General features: G+C 56.9%; 2 protein-coding genes across 6 annotated transcripts; one reads left to right on the forward strand and one right to left on the reverse strand.

The window, feature by feature from the left end:
• The first annotated feature begins 97 nt into the window (after window positions 1–97).
• Window positions 98–12,855, forward strand: NCAPH2 (non-SMC condensin II complex subunit H2). 4 transcript variants are annotated; one of them, XM_027070347.2, is made up of 20 exons: window positions 98–345; window positions 5,364–5,465; window positions 8,051–8,106; window positions 8,199–8,283; window positions 8,361–8,429; window positions 8,555–8,634; window positions 8,727–8,860; window positions 9,182–9,262; window positions 9,715–9,845; window positions 10,481–10,543; window positions 10,873–10,939; window positions 11,124–11,231; window positions 11,327–11,380; window positions 11,517–11,587; window positions 11,670–11,763; window positions 11,854–11,922; window positions 12,037–12,092; window positions 12,173–12,274; window positions 12,372–12,521; window positions 12,587–12,855. In XM_027070347.2, the coding sequence occupies exons 1-20, from the start codon at window positions 238–240 to the stop codon at window positions 12,725–12,727; spliced, it is 1,821 nt and encodes a 606-aa protein (XP_026926148.1). In that variant the 5' UTR covers window positions 98–237; the 3' UTR covers window positions 12,728–12,855. The 4 variants fall into 4 exon arrangements, with proteins under 4 accessions (XP_026926148.1, XP_026926149.1, XP_026926151.1 ...); XM_027070348.2 differs by having other exon boundaries at window positions 105–345; window positions 12,040–12,092; XM_027070350.2 differs by lacking the exon at window positions 10,481–10,543 and having other exon boundaries at window positions 105–345.
• A 101-nt stretch (window positions 12,856–12,956) lies between these two features.
• Window positions 12,957–14,994, reverse strand: LOC106987642 (protein SCO2 homolog, mitochondrial). 2 transcript variants are annotated; one of them, XM_015085932.3, is made up of 2 exons: window positions 14,526–14,994; window positions 12,957–13,798 (listed from the first exon to the last, which is right to left on the reverse strand). In XM_015085932.3, the coding sequence occupies exon 2, from the start codon at window positions 13,783–13,785 to the stop codon at window positions 12,985–12,987; it is 801 nt and encodes a 266-aa protein (XP_014941418.1). In that variant the 5' UTR covers window positions 13,786–13,798; window positions 14,526–14,994; the 3' UTR covers window positions 12,957–12,984. The 2 variants fall into 2 exon arrangements, with proteins under 2 accessions (XP_014941418.1, XP_053055575.1); XM_053199600.1 differs by lacking the exon at window positions 14,526–14,994 and adding an exon at window positions 14,339–14,518.
• Between the last annotated feature and the right edge of the window lie 800 nt (window positions 14,995–15,794).

Consider the following 15,794-nt stretch of genomic DNA (forward strand, 5'->3'; position numbering starts at 1 on the left):
GACCCCGCCTCCAGCACCAACTGCGGCCCTTCCGGCGCGCTCCAGCAGCGCGGCGTCGGGGTTCGCTCTCGCCCGCTGCGGCCGCGTGCGTCATAGATGTGCGCGCGGCGTCACGCGCTACGTCCTTACCCTGGGCGGGAACAGCAAAATGGCGCCAGAACTAGTGGCGGGCTGAGGACGCTGGCTCCCCTCGAAGACGGCCCTGCGGTCCCCGGGCCGCCCCGGCCCCTTCCGGACATGGAGGACGTGGAGGCGCGCTTCGCCCATCTACTGCAGCCCATCCGCGACCTCACTAAGAACTGGGAGGTGGACGTGGCGGCCCAGCTGGGAGAATATCTAGAGGAGGTGAGTGCCGTCCCGGGGAGTGGCGCGGGGCGGGGCGGCGGGCGGGGGGCTGCTGGGCGGCCCCGCCCCGCCTCCTCGTCTGTGTCCGTCTGGCGCTGTCCTCAGGCTCGTTTCTTTTTTTCCAAATCCATGTCTGCCTCTGGAAGTCATCCCTTATTAAATTAGCCTGGAGTTGTCATCACAGGTCGCTACCTGTTCCAGAGCCGTGAAATGGATTTCATGGGTGGTGACAAGCATTTTTCTGTAATGTAACAGAATAGACTAGAATTTATGTGCGTGTTTGGGTATTTGAGACAGCTGGATCACGGTGAAAGAGAGTTTCTTATCTTGGGTTCTGAAACCAGTTTCAAGCTACTGTCATGTTCTACTCGTCAGCATTTGGTCTTTATTTACTTGACAGCCGAGTCTAGTCCTTGTTAATGTGCTGTCTGCTCCATTTCTGTACTTCGCTTTCACATTGCAGCTCACTTGGACTGCGATCAACAGTGACGTCTATCCTGGCAAATTCAAGGGACGCTAGAAGTGTCACCTTATTCAGTTCAGCAGCATTTGTTGGGCTGACCACTCCTTTTTGGATACAGGTTTACGTGCTCTGATTTTTTGTCCCCATGTTATTTGCTTACTATTTCTTTGCTATCCAATCTCTTAAGTGTTTAGCTTCTCTGGGCAGGGCCTGGGCCATCTTCTGTATCTCAAATAATCTCACTTGTTTCCCTGATTTTAAATATCACCTGTATGAGGACAACTCTCAGATTTATGTCTTCATCCCAGATCTTTTTTCTTTCTTTTTTTTTTTTTTTTTTTTCTTTTTAGACAGCACGAGGTGGGGGGAAAAGCAGAGGGGGAGAGAGAAAGAGAAAGAGAAAGAATGTTAGGCAGGCTCCACACTCAGCATGGAGCCTGACTTTTTGCTCAGTCACAAGACCCTGGGATTATGCCATGAGATGCTCAACCAACTGAGCCCTCCCTGGCCCCCCAGCAGATCTTTTTTTCTGAATTTATTTTGTATATCCAGCTGCTTACCTTTGACATTCCTCTTAGTCCACAGAAGCATCTCAGTTTTTTTTTTTTTTTTTTTTTTAATGTTTACTTATTTTGAGAGCAGGGTAGGGGCAGAGAGAGAGGGAGAGAGAACTCAAGCAGGCTCTGTGCTGTCGGCACAGAGCACCATTTGGGGCTCAAACTCAGGAACTGGGAGATCGTGACCTGAACTGAAACTGAGAGTCAGACACTTAACTGAGCCACCCAGGTGCCCCAAGCATCTCAGATTTAATACATTAAAGTGGAGCTTTAGATTTTTTTGCCCTAATCGCGGTCTTCCTGATCTTGCTAAATAGCACTACTGTTCAACAAAAGGTGAGAACTAAAAGCTGTTTTAGTGAAACTCGGTGAATTCTGTCAGTTGCACCACCAGAATTTCCCTTGAATTCATCTGTTTTATACCTGGCTCAGATTCATGTAAAAGCTTCCTTCCTAGGCTCTGTAACAGCTTTTTTTGGCCCCATCCGATTCACGCTCCATCCAGTAGCAAGTGTGACTGCAGTGGCGCCTCAGAGGCTTCTGTGCTAAAGCGCAAACCTCCTTTTCCGAATCTGGCCTTGCTGACTGTTGTAGCCTCATCTTGAGCTCCTCTCCACCTGTTCTTTAGAGCCAATCAACCTACAACACTGGGGCTTATTTATTTATTTTTAAGTTTATTTATTTAATTGGAGATAGAGAACCAGCAGGGAAGGGGCAGAGAGAGAGGGCCACTGAGGATCCGAAGCAGGCTCTGTGCTAACAGCAGACACTCAACCGACTGAGCCAGCCAGGTGCCCTCCACCCCCTTTTTTTTTTAATAAGGAACTTTATTTATTTTATTATTATTTTTTAGTTATCTCTACACCAAACCTGGGCTCAATCTCAGGACCCTGAGATCAGGAGTTGCATGCTCTACCGACTGAGCCAGCCAGGTGCCCCTGGAGCTCATTCCTGACTGAGGGTCTTTGTATTTTCTGTTCCCACTGGGGAATATTCTTCACCCATTTATTTTTATGATTAACCACCTCTTATCCTCTATGTCTCAGGTTAAACGTCAGGTGAGCAGCCTGTTTAAGATAGTTGTCACAGTACTTTATGTTCTTTAGGATGTTTATCACAAGCTCTTCTTTAACTTGTTCACTTGTTTAACTCTGCTAGGGCAGGAACCATGTGTATACTCTGTTCCCTTTGCATAATAATAATAGAATGCCCAGCATATAGTAGGGGGCATTGCTTATAGTAGGGGGCATAGAATAAGTGTTTGTTGGATGAATACTTGATCTACTGATCTACCTTCTCTGCTTGGACACCTGGACTGCTGAGAAAATGCAGAGAATTGTGCTGGGTGGGGCTACTGTGAATTCAGGTTTCCACATTGGTCAGGGTGCCTGGGGATGCTTGGTAGATCTACTTCCTGCCTTGGTCAGCTCCCTTCCTGCTTTTGTTTGCTGTTCCAGACCTTCTCTGCCCTTTAAAGTCCTGATTCCCTGCTTCTTGTTTCGTCTTTCTCCTCCTTTCCTTTTCCATGCAGCTACCAGAAAGTTCTTTTTTTTTTTTTTTTTTAAACACATCTTATCACGTTGCTACTCTCGCAGAGCACCATTTGGGGCTCGAACTCAGGAACTGGGAGATCATGACCTGAACTGAAACTGAGAGTCGGACACTTAACTGACTGAGCCACCCAGGCTCTTTCATCCATTTATTTTTTTGTTTGTTGTTGTTGAGTGTCTGCTGTATGCCAAGAATCTTGTGAAATCCTAAGAAAATAGTGGCAAGCAAACAGTAGTCCCTACTTCACCCTTGTAGGAGAATGGATCCTGAGGAAGTAACGACATAGGGTTGTTGGAACAGGTATTAGTTCTACAGGGAGGTTAAGAGATAGGTTCACAGTCCTAATAGGTGGCAGAGCAGAGGCCACTGTCCTTGTCACTGTGTCTTTGTGCAATCACAAACATGAGAGGTTCAAAAGAAAAGTTGAGGGCTCCACGAAGAGTTTATGTGGGGGACTGAACTTTGTTTGGGATGAAAGGAGTTGCCGAGTCCAAATGAGCTGAAGAATGTTCCACGTGGAGAGAAGATAGGTTCCGAGGTTGTGAGGTGGGAAAGTGCTTGGCTCCATGGGGGACCTGGAGAGGTAGCCCTGTGTGACTGCCGTGCAGCGAGCAGGGGAGGGTGGGTAGCTGCAGAGGGAAGCTGGTCAGCCTGCGAGGCTCTGTTTGCGATTTGGGTTTTTTTCCCTGAGAGTGACAGAAAGCCATTAGGGTTCTGAGTGGAGTGAGGTAATTCTGCCTTGTGTCTGCAGACAAGCGCTGGCTTGTCAAGAGTAGGCTGGAAGGGAGTGAAGGCGGGGGGAGAGCCCAGTTAGTGCCGAGGGCCAGGCAAGAGGTGGGGCCGGCTGAGCAAGAGCCACAGCCACTGTGGAGAGGAGCAGACAGTTTAGTCGAAGTGGAGCATGGAATTGGCAGGGAACTTGGCATAGGTTGAATAGGGAAAATGAGAGAAGACAGGAAGGAGCTGAGACTTGCGGGTTTTTGGACGGGTGGTTGGGGGGGGATATCGAGAGTTCAGTGTGGGCCCGTCTCATACAAATTTTGGTTAAGACATCCAAATAGTGTTTGAAGAAGGCAGCTGGACATATGGATTTAGGCTTAGATGGGAGGTTCAATCTGGAGCATGCATTTGGGAGTTGTTAGAAAGTGGATGGAGTGTGAGGTCCTGGGAGTGGGTGAGCCAGCCTAGGCTGAGAAGAAGAGGGCCTGGGTGGCCCGGCTACCCTCTGCTTCATAGTCCCTCCTTTCAGGGAAAGCCCTTCACTTATTTCCAGAATGTTTGCACTCTGTCAGACTCTCATGTTTCACTGACCTGAAAAACTCCCTCTATCCTTCAGGAACTGGTAGAGGTGGTCCCTGGGTGGTGTCCTCCTAGACTCCCTCTCCATAGTGTCTAACGTCTGACCTTGCTCCCCAACACGCCCTGTGCTTTGGACATGTTTGCGTGATACTCATTTTCCTAAATAGTGGACTCCCGGGTCAGCTAACTGCCTTTGTGGGAGTGGTTGCTCTTCCTAAAAGGCCTTTCCTTTCATCTGCCTGGGGAGTGTGTCTTTCAGGCTTAGCTCTGATGTCAGCACTTGGTTCGTTCATGAGACATTTACTGGACACCAGCGTCAGGCCGTGAGGTAAAGGCTGCAGTTGCCCTACAGGGAGGGAGAAGTCCCTGGCGTCCGAGCCAGGCGTCCGAGCCACACTGCTGGGTTCACACGGGGCACAGCTGGGGGCAGGTGTCCTAGGCACGTGGAAAGCAAAGGCAGAACTTGAAAAAACATGTTGGGCTTCAAAGTGCTGTTTGCTGAGAGACGTGCAGGAGAAGGGCCAGGTTCTGGGGAGCCCTGGCTTCAGCATGGAGAGAAAAAGTTTGGGGACATTTGGATGCGTTGGGGTTGCTCTAAGCACAGTCCCGCAGCTTAGGGGAGAGTGTTGCCGCAGATGGGTCTGGGACTTGTTGGCATGTGGTCCGTGGACACTGACATTCAAGGGGTGATAGGAGCTGGGGCTCGGGAGGTTAGGGGTTGCAGAGGAAGGAGGGGGGACTCACTTGTAAGTGTTTCCTTTGTTTCTGCTCAAAGGATTGAGGCCCAGAGTTTTGTCTCTGTCTTCCCCACCCCTGAGGTTCCCCTTTCCTTCTCGCAGGGTGAGGGATCTTCCCGCCCGATGCTGTCTCCAACTTGTGCCTTGACTTAGATGGGCTCAGTGCGGAGCGTCTCCAGGGAGAGACTCCCGTGCAGCTCTGGCCGTTTGTGGCTGATACACTCCAGGGGCCTTCCTTTTCTAAACTAGTAGGTCTGAGAGGTTACAGGAGGTAGGAGAAATCACAAAGGCCCGCCTCCTCACTCCAAGCAGAGCCAGAGTGCCGGGAGGAGGCAGGGGCGCTGGGTGAGCTCTTGGGGAGAAGCGTACCCAGGTTTCGGCTTCCCAACGCCCTGGTGTTGTGTTTTGCAGCTGGACCAGATCTGCATTTCTTTTGATGAAGGAAAAACCACCATGAACTTCATTGAGGCAGCGCTGCTGATCCAGGGCTCTGCCTGTGTCTACAGTAAGAAGGTGGGCCCATCTGGCTGCTGCTCTTGCCATTGCAGCGTCTGGTGGGACTGAGCCTGACTGTCTTGCTGGGGCAGATGGCAGGCTCACCCCTGTCTCTTACCTTCCTCGCCAGCACCTCCTGTGTCCCTCTTCCTCAGCACCTTTTAATACAGCTTGGATTTATAATTGAACAATTATAACTGAGGAACAGTCTTGGATTTATAACTGCAGGGCCTGCTGCTAATGCTAAACATCCAGTGGTATACAGGAGAGCCCCACGCAGCAAAGAATGATCCAGTCCAAACTGTCAGTAGTCCAATCGTCCAGAACCCCATGTAGAATAAGAGGAAAAGCAGGATGAAGCGAGCATCCTGAGAAAACCAGTGTTTAGGAAGTGCCCACAAGAAGGAAAAGTGAGAGAAAGGTAAACCAAGACAGTGTCCCGGAAGACAGAGCAGTAGAGAATTTTAAGGAGGAAGAAAGAAGACCGTAAGACCCAAAATGTTGAGTTCAGTGAATTGACCCACACCGGAAAGGTTTTCAGGTGTCCAGTGGGTATCCTGGAAGGTCACCAGGGGTTTTAGGGAGAGAAGGACCAGACTGTGGGGTGGGGAGAGGTGTGGAGACATGACGTGACCCCTTTGGGGGAGAGGTCACTGGAAGGGGGGACCGAGGAAAGCAGCAGTCCTCCGTTCAGGCTGTGGTCCATCTCATGCCCAGCTCCTGGACACCACCTGCACTGGTGAAATCAGAACTGGGCAGGGGGCAGGTATCAGTGACAGCCAGCGCTGAAGGCTGGGGGTGGGGCGGCGGATGCAACAGAATCCCAGAAGAGATAGTTGAGGAATGGGTCAGGACCATGGATTGACAAGCCTGCCTTGAAAAAAAGAAAAGGCACCTCATCTCAGGATTCTGGAGGAGGAAGTCAGTATTGATGCACAGAAGTTGGACACAGGCATTGGGGGAGCTCCTGCCAAGGGCCCCAGTTTTCGTAATGGAGAATATAAGTCAGCTGTTAAGAATCAGCTACTACGTAGGAAATTTGGTGAAAGTTCACAATGCTTGCTGAGGGGAATGCAAACGACAGACTGACAGAAGGCACAGACGGTCCGCGCACCTTGCTGTCTGCAGGGGCACGTTTGCGCCCTTTTCCTCCAGCAGTGCGTAGCCATCCCCTAGGGGGGAGCAAGGAAGAGTGCTCAGAATTGAGCGGACTCAGAATTGGCGGTGTAGTGGGTGGGAGAAAGACAAAACGTAAGAGTTCAGAACTGTGTTCAGGAACTTGATAATGGGGTCCAAACTAGAGAAGGGCAGTGAGCCATCTACATTCAGTTCTAATGCACAGGACACGGATTTATCTCTGGGCACCATAAGGTATTAAGACAGTTTAAGATTTCGCTGGTTACGTCAGATTCCTACATCCTGTATTTGTCCTGAGAAGGAATGTCTGCAAGTGACTTTGAAAGCATAAAACGTGAGGTGACAGACGGAGAGAAGTGTGGTAAAGCAAGTGTAGTGAAACGTTGACGAAGTCTGGGAGGTGGGGGGGAGTGCGAGCTCTAGACGAGCACTGCCCAGCAGGACTTCCTGAAATGATGGACATGGTCTGTGACCTGTGCTGTCAAAGACGGTAAGTACTTGCCACACGTGACGACGGAGGCCTTGAAAGGTGGCCGGTGTGACTGAGCAATTCTGAGTTTTACTTGCAGTTAACTTGAATTTAAAATTGGTTGACTCACACGTGGCTAGTGGCAGTGAGAATCATGCATCCCTGGGTACAAATCCCAGACATACCCCTGATCCAGGCGACTTTCTCTTGGTTTATTCTATAAAACGGGAACAGCAGTGACACCTAATTCAGACAGACTAGACGGGAAGAAGCACGAACACAATCCTGTATGTGAACAAACACTTGAAACGGGTAGTGCTTATTGGTCCTAATAAATGGGGCCCCTGTGATGAGGGGGCACCACCTCTTGTGCTCACCATTGTGTCCAGTGTCTAGTGCAGAGCCCCGTACATAAGAGAAGCGCAATGAACGTTTGTTGCATTAAAAAAAAAAAAAAAAAAAAAAAAAAAAAGCAGGGCCAAGAAGAGGGGTTGTGTGTGCTCTGGGGTGGTGTCATCCCAGAGGGAAAGACCCAGAGGTGGTACACACACGCCCTGCTGGTCAGCCTCTCGGAAATCCTGACCGTTAACCCTGTGACGGGGCAGGCAGGGACTCACGGGCTTCCGGAGATGGGGCGGTGGTGGCCCGAGCCTGCGGGCAGGGCGGGAAGGAGCTGCTGCGGGTGTCGGGCAGGAGCAGCACAGCGATGGGCCGGGGGGCCGCACGCAGGCCGGCGTGCAGGGACTGAAGACGGTCAGAGCTGGGTGACGACGGCCGTTCCTGTGGCTGCATGCAGCGTGGGGACGGAGGACGAGGAGAGAACCACAACCGATAAGACGTGCTCGTTTGATTGGAGAGGCCACTCTAGCAGCCATGTGGGCGGGACTTGTGCCGGAGGGTTTCGAGGGGACGGTGGGCTTCTCTGTGCACACGCTCGTCTCTGCGTCTCTGGTAGGCTGCTCCTTTCCGCGTCCTCACCGTCTGCTTCTGGTCACAGGTGGAGTACCTGTACTCGCTGGTCTACCAGGCTCTCGATTTCATCTCTGGCAAGAAGTGAGTACTGGTGGTCTGAGCCAGCAGGTGGAGGCCTGAGTGTCTGCCCTGCCTGCAGCCTCCCAGACACCCATGCACTGATTCTCCCTCAGGCGGGCCAAGCAGCTGTCCTCAGTGCGGGAACAGGGGGCGGATGGGGACGCCAGTTCCGAGGCCCCCCAGGAGGCAGACGACCAGGTGAGATCTATCGGGTGCGTGGCCACTGCCTGCTGTGCGCTTGCCAGGCGCTGCTCCTGAGCTGTGTCTCCCCACAGTTCCTGTCGCTAGATGACCTCCCTGACTCCCGTGCTAATGTGGATCTGAGGAACGACCTGCCTCCCCGTGTGAGTCCCCCTCCCTCTGTGGGGCTGCCTTTAGCTGATGGGGGTGTTGGAAGGTGTCCTCCCGTACGGTTTCCCACATGGAGCCCGTGGGGCCTGTGGCTCACCCACTCTTGGCCTCCACGCAGGAGATCCTCATCGTCCCTCTCCTGCCCATGGCCCTTGTGGCCCCTGATGAGATGGAGAAGAATGTTAGCCCCCTGTACAGGTACTGGCCTCAGCTTGTCTGAGGGGAATCAGATAAGGGGAGAGGGCTGCTTGGGAAGGGTCTCTGCAGTGGCTGTGTTTCTGCCAGCACAGCTGTCAGGGGGAGGTCCTGGCCAGCCGGAAGGATTTTAGGATGAACACATGCACCGCCCACCCCAGAGGAGCCTTCATGTTGGAGCCGGTGGGCATACCCCCAACGGAGACACTGCTGCCAAGGAACCAGAAGGGTGAGGGCTTGGATGTGGGGGCTGGGTGGGAAGGAAGGGACTTCTGGGCTGGACCCCCTGTCAGGTCCCCTGTGCCTGCCAGCTCTGGTCCTGCCTCCCTCCCCGGGTGCCTGCTGTGAGGATAGGTCTGCCAGGCCACATCCCCTCTGCCCCCTTTGCCCATAGCTGGCTCGGCCCCGGGGTGCCCGAGTCCTGAGACGGGTCTCTGCTTTCCTTCCCCTGCCCTGGCTCTGCTGGGCCCCTGGGAGGGGCCTCCTGGAGGGAGGGGCCTCCTGGAGGGAGGGGCTGGGCTGACCCTGTCCAGTCCCCCATCTTTCGCAGAGGCTGAGGGGGCTGAGGAGCAGCCAATGGAAGTCTGTGTGTGCAGTTCCGTCCCTGCGCTCAGCGCCTCCCAGGAGCCAGGTGAGAAGAGAGCACCACGGTGGACTTGTGGGGTTGGGGTGGGGAGATGGGGCTCCGCATGGGGCCATGCTCCGCCGCCCCAGGGGTGAGGTGTGGGGAGCAACGAAGCCTGGCTTCTTTGCACCTGGACCTGGGCCTCCCTCCCCACCTTGGCCTCACTGTGCTGTCTTGGTCTCGTGACTGCCCTCTGACTGTTCTTGGGCCTGTGAGGTTTGGACCTCGCCCTGGGCACACATGGATGGCAGCCTTTCAGGAGGAAAATTGGTAAAACGAGCCAAATGAAACCGTGGCATGGCGAGAGGCGTGGTCATACCACTCCGGGTCTAATGAGTGGGGCTGAGTGAGGGAATCGGCCTTGCAGGCTCTCCGGGGTGTTGGCCAAGGCCAGCCTCCCATCTGCTGTCTGGCCTTGGGCTTCTCGGGGCTGACCGGTCTCTTGCTCCCCTGCCCAGGTACCTCTCCGGAAGGCCCGCTGCCTGGAGGTGGGGATGAGGATGAGGACGCAGATGGGGCAGTGGAGCTCCCTGAGCCCATGGCCCCCGCCGTCCCTCCAGAGCCCCAGGAGGCCAGGAGCCCGCAGCAGGTGGGGGCCCTGCGAGGCCTGCGAAGGCCCCACACTCCGGTGGGATAGGTGGGCCCGGGGGCTTTGCCTCTGGTCCTTGCACCCAGCCCTTTCGGGTGGTGCCTTCTACATCTTTCCTCTTTCTGATCAGAATAGCTGCTGCTCCTTAGAGAGGTGGCCTAGGGTTCAAGGGTCTGAGCCCTGTGGTCATGCCACCTAGGATGGCAGCTGGTCTCCCAGGCTGACTCCCGAGATCAGGCTGGTGGGAGGGGATGGGCTTTGGAGGCTGTCCCTGCCCCTTCCACCCCTGAGGGTTGGCTTTGTGTTCCTGCCTGGAGCTCCAAAATCTTTTTATTAGAACAAAAATCCTGATACATACAAGAAAAACGTTAATGTTTGTTAATTTTGATTGGTACATACATGGATGTTTATTGCAGTCTTTTTTTTCTTTTTTGGTATTTTTTAAAGGAAAAAAACAGTACCCCATTTTACTAGTTTACTAGTTTGTGTGTTCTAAAATTTTTCCTAGAGTGTTTGTTTTCCTTAAGAGGGTCCTTCTGCAGGGTTCTTGATGTCCGACCCTAGAGCAGACTACGGGGGTGCCCCAGCCTTGGGTGGAGGAGTGGAGAGGCATCCCTGGGGCTGTTTCTTTGCAGAGTGCTGCCCAGCCCAGCAGGTGTGTGCTGCGGGAGCGACGGGAGCCTATGTCCCTGCTGAAGGTGAGGGTTAGTGGGGCTCAGACCCTCCCCGGCAAGGAGGATGTGCTTTGGGGCTCTGCTGCCCACCCCTCACTCCTGCTAGCTTTCAGAGCTCCGGATGCCTGGGCTCCTAGCTGGAGGCCCTTTGTGCTGGCTCTCTTTTGCAAGGAATCTTCCTTGCCCCAGAAATCGAATCCCCTCTTCTGCTGCTCTGGGGAACCTCTCTCTCTGGTGGGTCACCCTTGGGTCCTGGATTGAATGTGGCCAGCCCTTCTCTGTGTCTGGACTTCTGGGGGGAAGATGTACATCCCCTGCTCCCACCCCAGGGTCTGCTTGTACTCTTTGCTCAGGAGACCCCAGACCCCTGGCAGAGCCTGGACCCCTTTGACTCCCTGGACGCCAAGCCCTTCAAGAAAGGTAATTGGGTGGAGGGACACCTTCACTCGGGCACCTGTGGCTGGGTTCTCCGGAGCACTAGTGGTAGATGAGGGTGGGGGCTGTGCTGCCTAGTGCGGTCTGCACTTGCTCCTCGGGCTTGTGGGTACCATCATCCGCCCCAGGGCCTTTAGTTGTGCACTGAGACGTAGCCATTTGCCCCCAGGTAGGCCCTACTCTGTGCCTCCCTGTGTGGAGGAGGTTCCAGGACAGAAGCGCAAGAGGAAGGGTGTCGCCAAGCTGCAGGACTTCCACCAGTGGTACCTGGCTGCTTGTGAGTGGGTGTGGTGGGGCCGGGCCAGGGCAGGAGGGTCTGCGTGCAGCTCATGGGGACTTGGCTCGGTTCCTACTGACCAAATTCTCTCGAAGATGCCGAGCACGCTGACAGCAGGAGGCCCCGGCGAAAGGGCCCGTCCTTTGCAGGTGAGGTCAGGGTCATGTGCGCACTCTGCTGAGTGCCTGCCTCCCCTCGGCCTGGGGGCACCCAAGGCTCTAGGTGGACTGGGGAGGGGGGTTGGGCAGGGCGTGGGAGCCCCTCTTACAAGGGCTTTGTGTGTAGACATGGAAGTCCTGTACTGGAAGCACGTGAAGGAGCAGCTGGAGACCCTCCGGAAGCTGCAGAGGAGGGAGGCAAGTACTGGCCACTGTCTGGAGCCCACGTGGTCCCAGGTGGGAGACAGCAGTGTGCCTCATAGATGCTGTCTGCACACAGATGGCGGAGCGGTGGCTGCCGAGGCCTGAGGAGGGGCTGTGGCCTGTGGAAGAGGACCGCCTGGAGGATTCCCTGGAGGATCTGGGGGCGGCAGGTGGGAGCCTACTGGGCTGGGCCGGGGTGGGGGCTCAGCATCCGCTGCCAGCCAACCTGCCTCCTCCTGGGCTTCTCTGTCTGCCAACAGATGACTTTCTAGAGCCTGAGGAGTATGCAGAGCCTCAGGAGGCAAAGCGTGGGGAAGCCGCAGACCTGGGTAGGTCTGAGAGTGAGCTGCTGGCTGGGGGGGCCACTCCGGGCCCCTGAGGACAGTGGAGGGGGAAGGGGTGTGGCCCGTGGCCACAGAAGCTCATAGCTGCCCCTTTCCCAGAAACAGAGGCCGTGCCGGCATCCCTGAGCTATGAGGAGCTGGTCCGCAGGAATGTGGTAGGTCCCAGTCAGAGCAGGTCGGGGCGCTGGGTGCGGGGCTCCTGCACAGAAGGTGGCAGCTCCTGGTCCCGCCCTAGGAGCTCTTCATCGCCACGTCTCAGAAGTTTGTGCAGGAGACGGAGCTGAGTGAGCGCATCAGGCACTGGGAGGACACCATCCAGCCGCTGCTCCAGGAGCAGGTGAGGGAGGGGTTGGGCCAAGCCCTGACTGACAGCTAGGGACTCCCCTGCCGCCGGCCTGGGTTTTGCCCCGGGATCTTGCCCCTCTTTCTTGCAGGAACAGCACGTGCCCTTTGACATCCACACCTATGGGGACCAGGTGGTCTCAAGGTTCAGCCAGCTCAACCAGTGGTGTCCCTTTGCGGAGCTAGTAGCTGGCCAACCTGCCTTCGAGGTGTGTCGCTCCATGTTGGCCTCCCTGCAGCTGGTGAGTGGCCTGGGGAGCCTGGGAGGGAAGCGGTCCCCGACTCTGCTGACACCTTATCCCTGTAGGCCAACGACCACACAGTGGAGATCACCCAGCAGCCGGGGCTGGAGGCAGCTGTGGACACCATGTCCCTGAGACTACTCACCCACCAGCGGGCCCACAAGCGCTTCCAGACTTACGCTGCCCCCTCCATGGCCCAGCCTTGAGTGGGGAGCCTTGACGCTGACGGGTGGGCTCTGGAGCTCCGTCCCCCGTGGGTGCTGGGCATCGCGTCTGCTCACTCGACCCTTGTTTCCTGGCTGGCCCAGCCCAATAAAATGGTGTTGCCATCCCACTTAGTCTTAAAAAACACTCCTGCGCTATGCAGGCAAAGGGCTGCGCTTCCCTGCCGTGGCCTCCTGGGGCCACCGACGACGCAGACCACAGGCACACAGCTCCATCACACCCTTTTTAATGACCTGGTTCAGTGCAGGACGCTGCGGAAGGCAGCCATGTGGCGCCTCACGCTGTCTGCGATCTGCTCTGCTGATCTGGCCCGGCTGTAGTAGTCTGTGAAGAGGCCGTCAGGGCTGAGCAGGTAGATGGCAATGGAGTGGTCCACGATGTAATCCTGGTCCTCGTCCTTGGGGCCCGCGCTGTAGTACACGCGGTAGCTGCGGCTCACTTGGGCCACCTGCTCAGCAGAACCGGTCAGGCCCAGCAACCGTGGGTGGAAGTCCTGTACGTAGCGGGCCATGGCTGCGACAGTGTCCCGCTCGGGGTCCACAGTAATGAAGACAGGCTGCACCGGGGGCAGGCCGGGCTCAGCCTCCAGCTGCTGTACCACCTGCACCAACTTCTCCAGCTCGTCTGGGCAGATGTCGGGGCAGTGAGTGAACCCAAAGTACATCAGCACCCACTGACCCCGGAAGTCGGCTTTGCAGCGAGCCCGTCCCTGGTGGTCCAGCAGGCTGAAGTCCCCCTGGCCCACAGCCGCCTGGCGCAGGGCCTCTGTCCGCTGTTGCTGCCGCCGCTGCTCCTTCTCAGCCCTGGCAGCCAGCCAGGCCCCACCCAGCCCAGCCCCAAACAAGGCGGTGATCAACAGCCTAGTTCCAAGCCCAGGGCCCTGGGGCCCGCTCGGCCTGCCTGTGTCTCCAGGGCCCTGCCTTGACAGGAGCCGACACCTCACATGTCCGGCCTTGCCTCCCGGGGTCCAAACGAGGGCTGGGGGCTTCAGATGAGAGAGCCTGTGCCAAGCCTTGGGTGCCAGAACCAGCAGCAGCATGGACCTGACGCTCCTAGGAAAGAGCACAGGTGTCAGGAGCCTGCGGTTGCCTCCGCCTCCTGGGTCAGCCCCCGTTGGCTCTGGGGAGACTTGCCACCATCTGAAGGACCAAGGCTGCACGGCAGCTCACAGCTGCCCACCTAGTGCTCAGGACTGCCTCCCCTATGAAAGGTGTTCTCAAATGCCCATGCTTGTCACTCCTGTCCTTTAGCTGGAGAGGCTCAGTCTGTCTCCTCCCACCCCGGTCCTGTGCCTGCAGCTCTATGGCCCGGGGAAGCACTCCACACCTCACCGGGTCAGCTGATGGGAAGCATTCCAAGTGCATGCCTTGCCTGGGCTCCTGAGCATGTGTGTCGTTTTGCAATAAACCCATTTCTTGAAAGGAGGTGGCCGAGTCTCTGCCTTTAACCCCCAAAGATGGGCTCCTCCAGCCCTCCTGCGGGCTGCCAGCCTTTCACCACTTTAACTCTGTGCCCCCCCCCCCCCGCGCGCTCAGCAGCAGCCCTATGCACCCATGCCGGTCCGCCCACAAGGAGCCCGGGCAAGTACCCACCGACGCCGCTCCAGGCCGAGCTTTCCTGGTGCTCTCACCCCGAGAGGAATGAGGTTTCCACTGGTCACGAGCGTCCCCACCCCCCATTCACAGCCGGGATCCTGACACCAACTTCGGTGTCCACCGTGTCCTTCTCACAGGAGCCCCTGTAAATTTGCTAAGTGGGGGCCTTAAGACTCCCCCTCACCTGTTCGTTCAGCTGCTGAGAAGACCCTCGCCAGGATTCCCAGACTTCTGGTCTCCGCCCACTTCCGGATGGTTCCTGGGGTTGCGCTCTGGGCTGGATGACCTTTGGCACGTCCCACAGCCTCTCTCCACCAGCTTCCTTCTTTACATACGCGCTCTAAGCAGTGCACGCGATGTGCCTGGCAAGCGAAGGCAGCCTGTGGCCTTCCTGGGCTCCTTTTTTCTGGGAGCCCCACCTCCAGGGCGCCCTCCCGGACGCGCACCTGTAAGGTCAGAAAGCTGGACACCGAGCCACACACCGAGCACGACCCAGTCTCCTCGGAACCCGGCGTAAGTACCGCGACTCAGGGGACAGCCCCGCTCTGCCAGAGCTCGTCACCGCTGTAGACTCAACCACGCTGCACTAGCGGAGTCGACAGATTCCTGCGCTACCGGTGCGCTCAACGCCAGCGCGCACGCTCATGGGCATGGCGCACGCGCAGACAAGTGTGAACGTCCCCGCTCCCCAGGCCCTGCTTCTCTGCGCGCGTGCGCAAAAGGTGGCGGGCCCAGCGCAGAGTTGGGCGGGGCGTCTCCCTCCGCCCTTTCGCGCTCCGTCCCGCGGCGGCCCGGCTTCCCTCGGAGCCACTTCCCCCACTTCCTCTCGGTCTCGCCGGCCTTCCTGCGGTTTCGCCGCGGCCGTCTGTTCCGCAGTGTGTCGATCGGCGTGCGCGGGCGGCGGCGGGAAGAGGTCGGCAAAGGACGAGGGGGTGGCGAAGGGCGCGCGGTCCGAGGGCACGACGACCCCTGCAGGGCCAGCCCCCGGCCCACGCCGACCTACAGTTCAGCTTCCACCTCCCGCCGGAGTGGATGCCTCGCGTGGCTGCGCCCGGATGAGTTGCGCGGTGCCGGCCGGAGGCGGGGGGCCAGGGGTGAGAATCCGGGCTCGGGGAAGGAAAGGGGATGGGAACTCGGAGAAGGGAAGGGGCCTGGGTTGGTGGGGAGGGACGGAGGTCTCCCGGCGCCCACTGTCCACGGGCACGTGCAGCTCCTCCTCCGGGCGCGGGGGTCCGGGAGCATAGGCCTGGAGCCAGGCCCAGGTCCAGGCTCTGCTCCCGGGCATCCACTCGAAGCGCCCCTGGGCCGGGCGGTCCTCCAGCTCCCAAGAGGCACATGGGACCAGACTGCCAGAGTCATGCAGGGGAAGTTGAGCTTACGTTAGAAGACCTACCCAAACAGGCCACAGCCACACTGGGATTCCCATAGGACACACGAACTCCAGCAGGCACAG

The sequence above is a fragment of the Acinonyx jubatus genome, chromosome B4 (assembly GCF_027475565.1).
Source record: "Acinonyx jubatus isolate Ajub_Pintada_27869175 chromosome B4, VMU_Ajub_asm_v1.0, whole genome shotgun sequence".
In the NCBI taxonomy this organism is placed as follows: domain Eukaryota; kingdom Metazoa; phylum Chordata; class Mammalia; order Carnivora; family Felidae; genus Acinonyx; species Acinonyx jubatus.

Coding starts and splice junctions, on each gene's coding strand:
- NCAPH2 (XM_027070347.2), top strand. CDS start 238: ATGGAGGACGTGGAGGCGCGCTTCGCCCATCTACTGCAGCCCATCCGC. Junction 346..5,363: donor TGGGAGAATATCTAGAGGAG/GTGAGTGCCGTC, acceptor TGTGTTTTGCAG/CTGGACCAGATCTGCATTTC. Junction 8,284..8,360: donor CCCAGGAGGCAGACGACCAG/GTGAGATCTATC, acceptor GTCTCCCCACAG/TTCCTGTCGCTAGATGACCT.
- LOC106987642 (XM_015085932.3), bottom strand. CDS start 13,785: ATGCTGCTGCTGGTTCTGGCACCCAAGGCTTGGCACAGGCTCTCTCAT.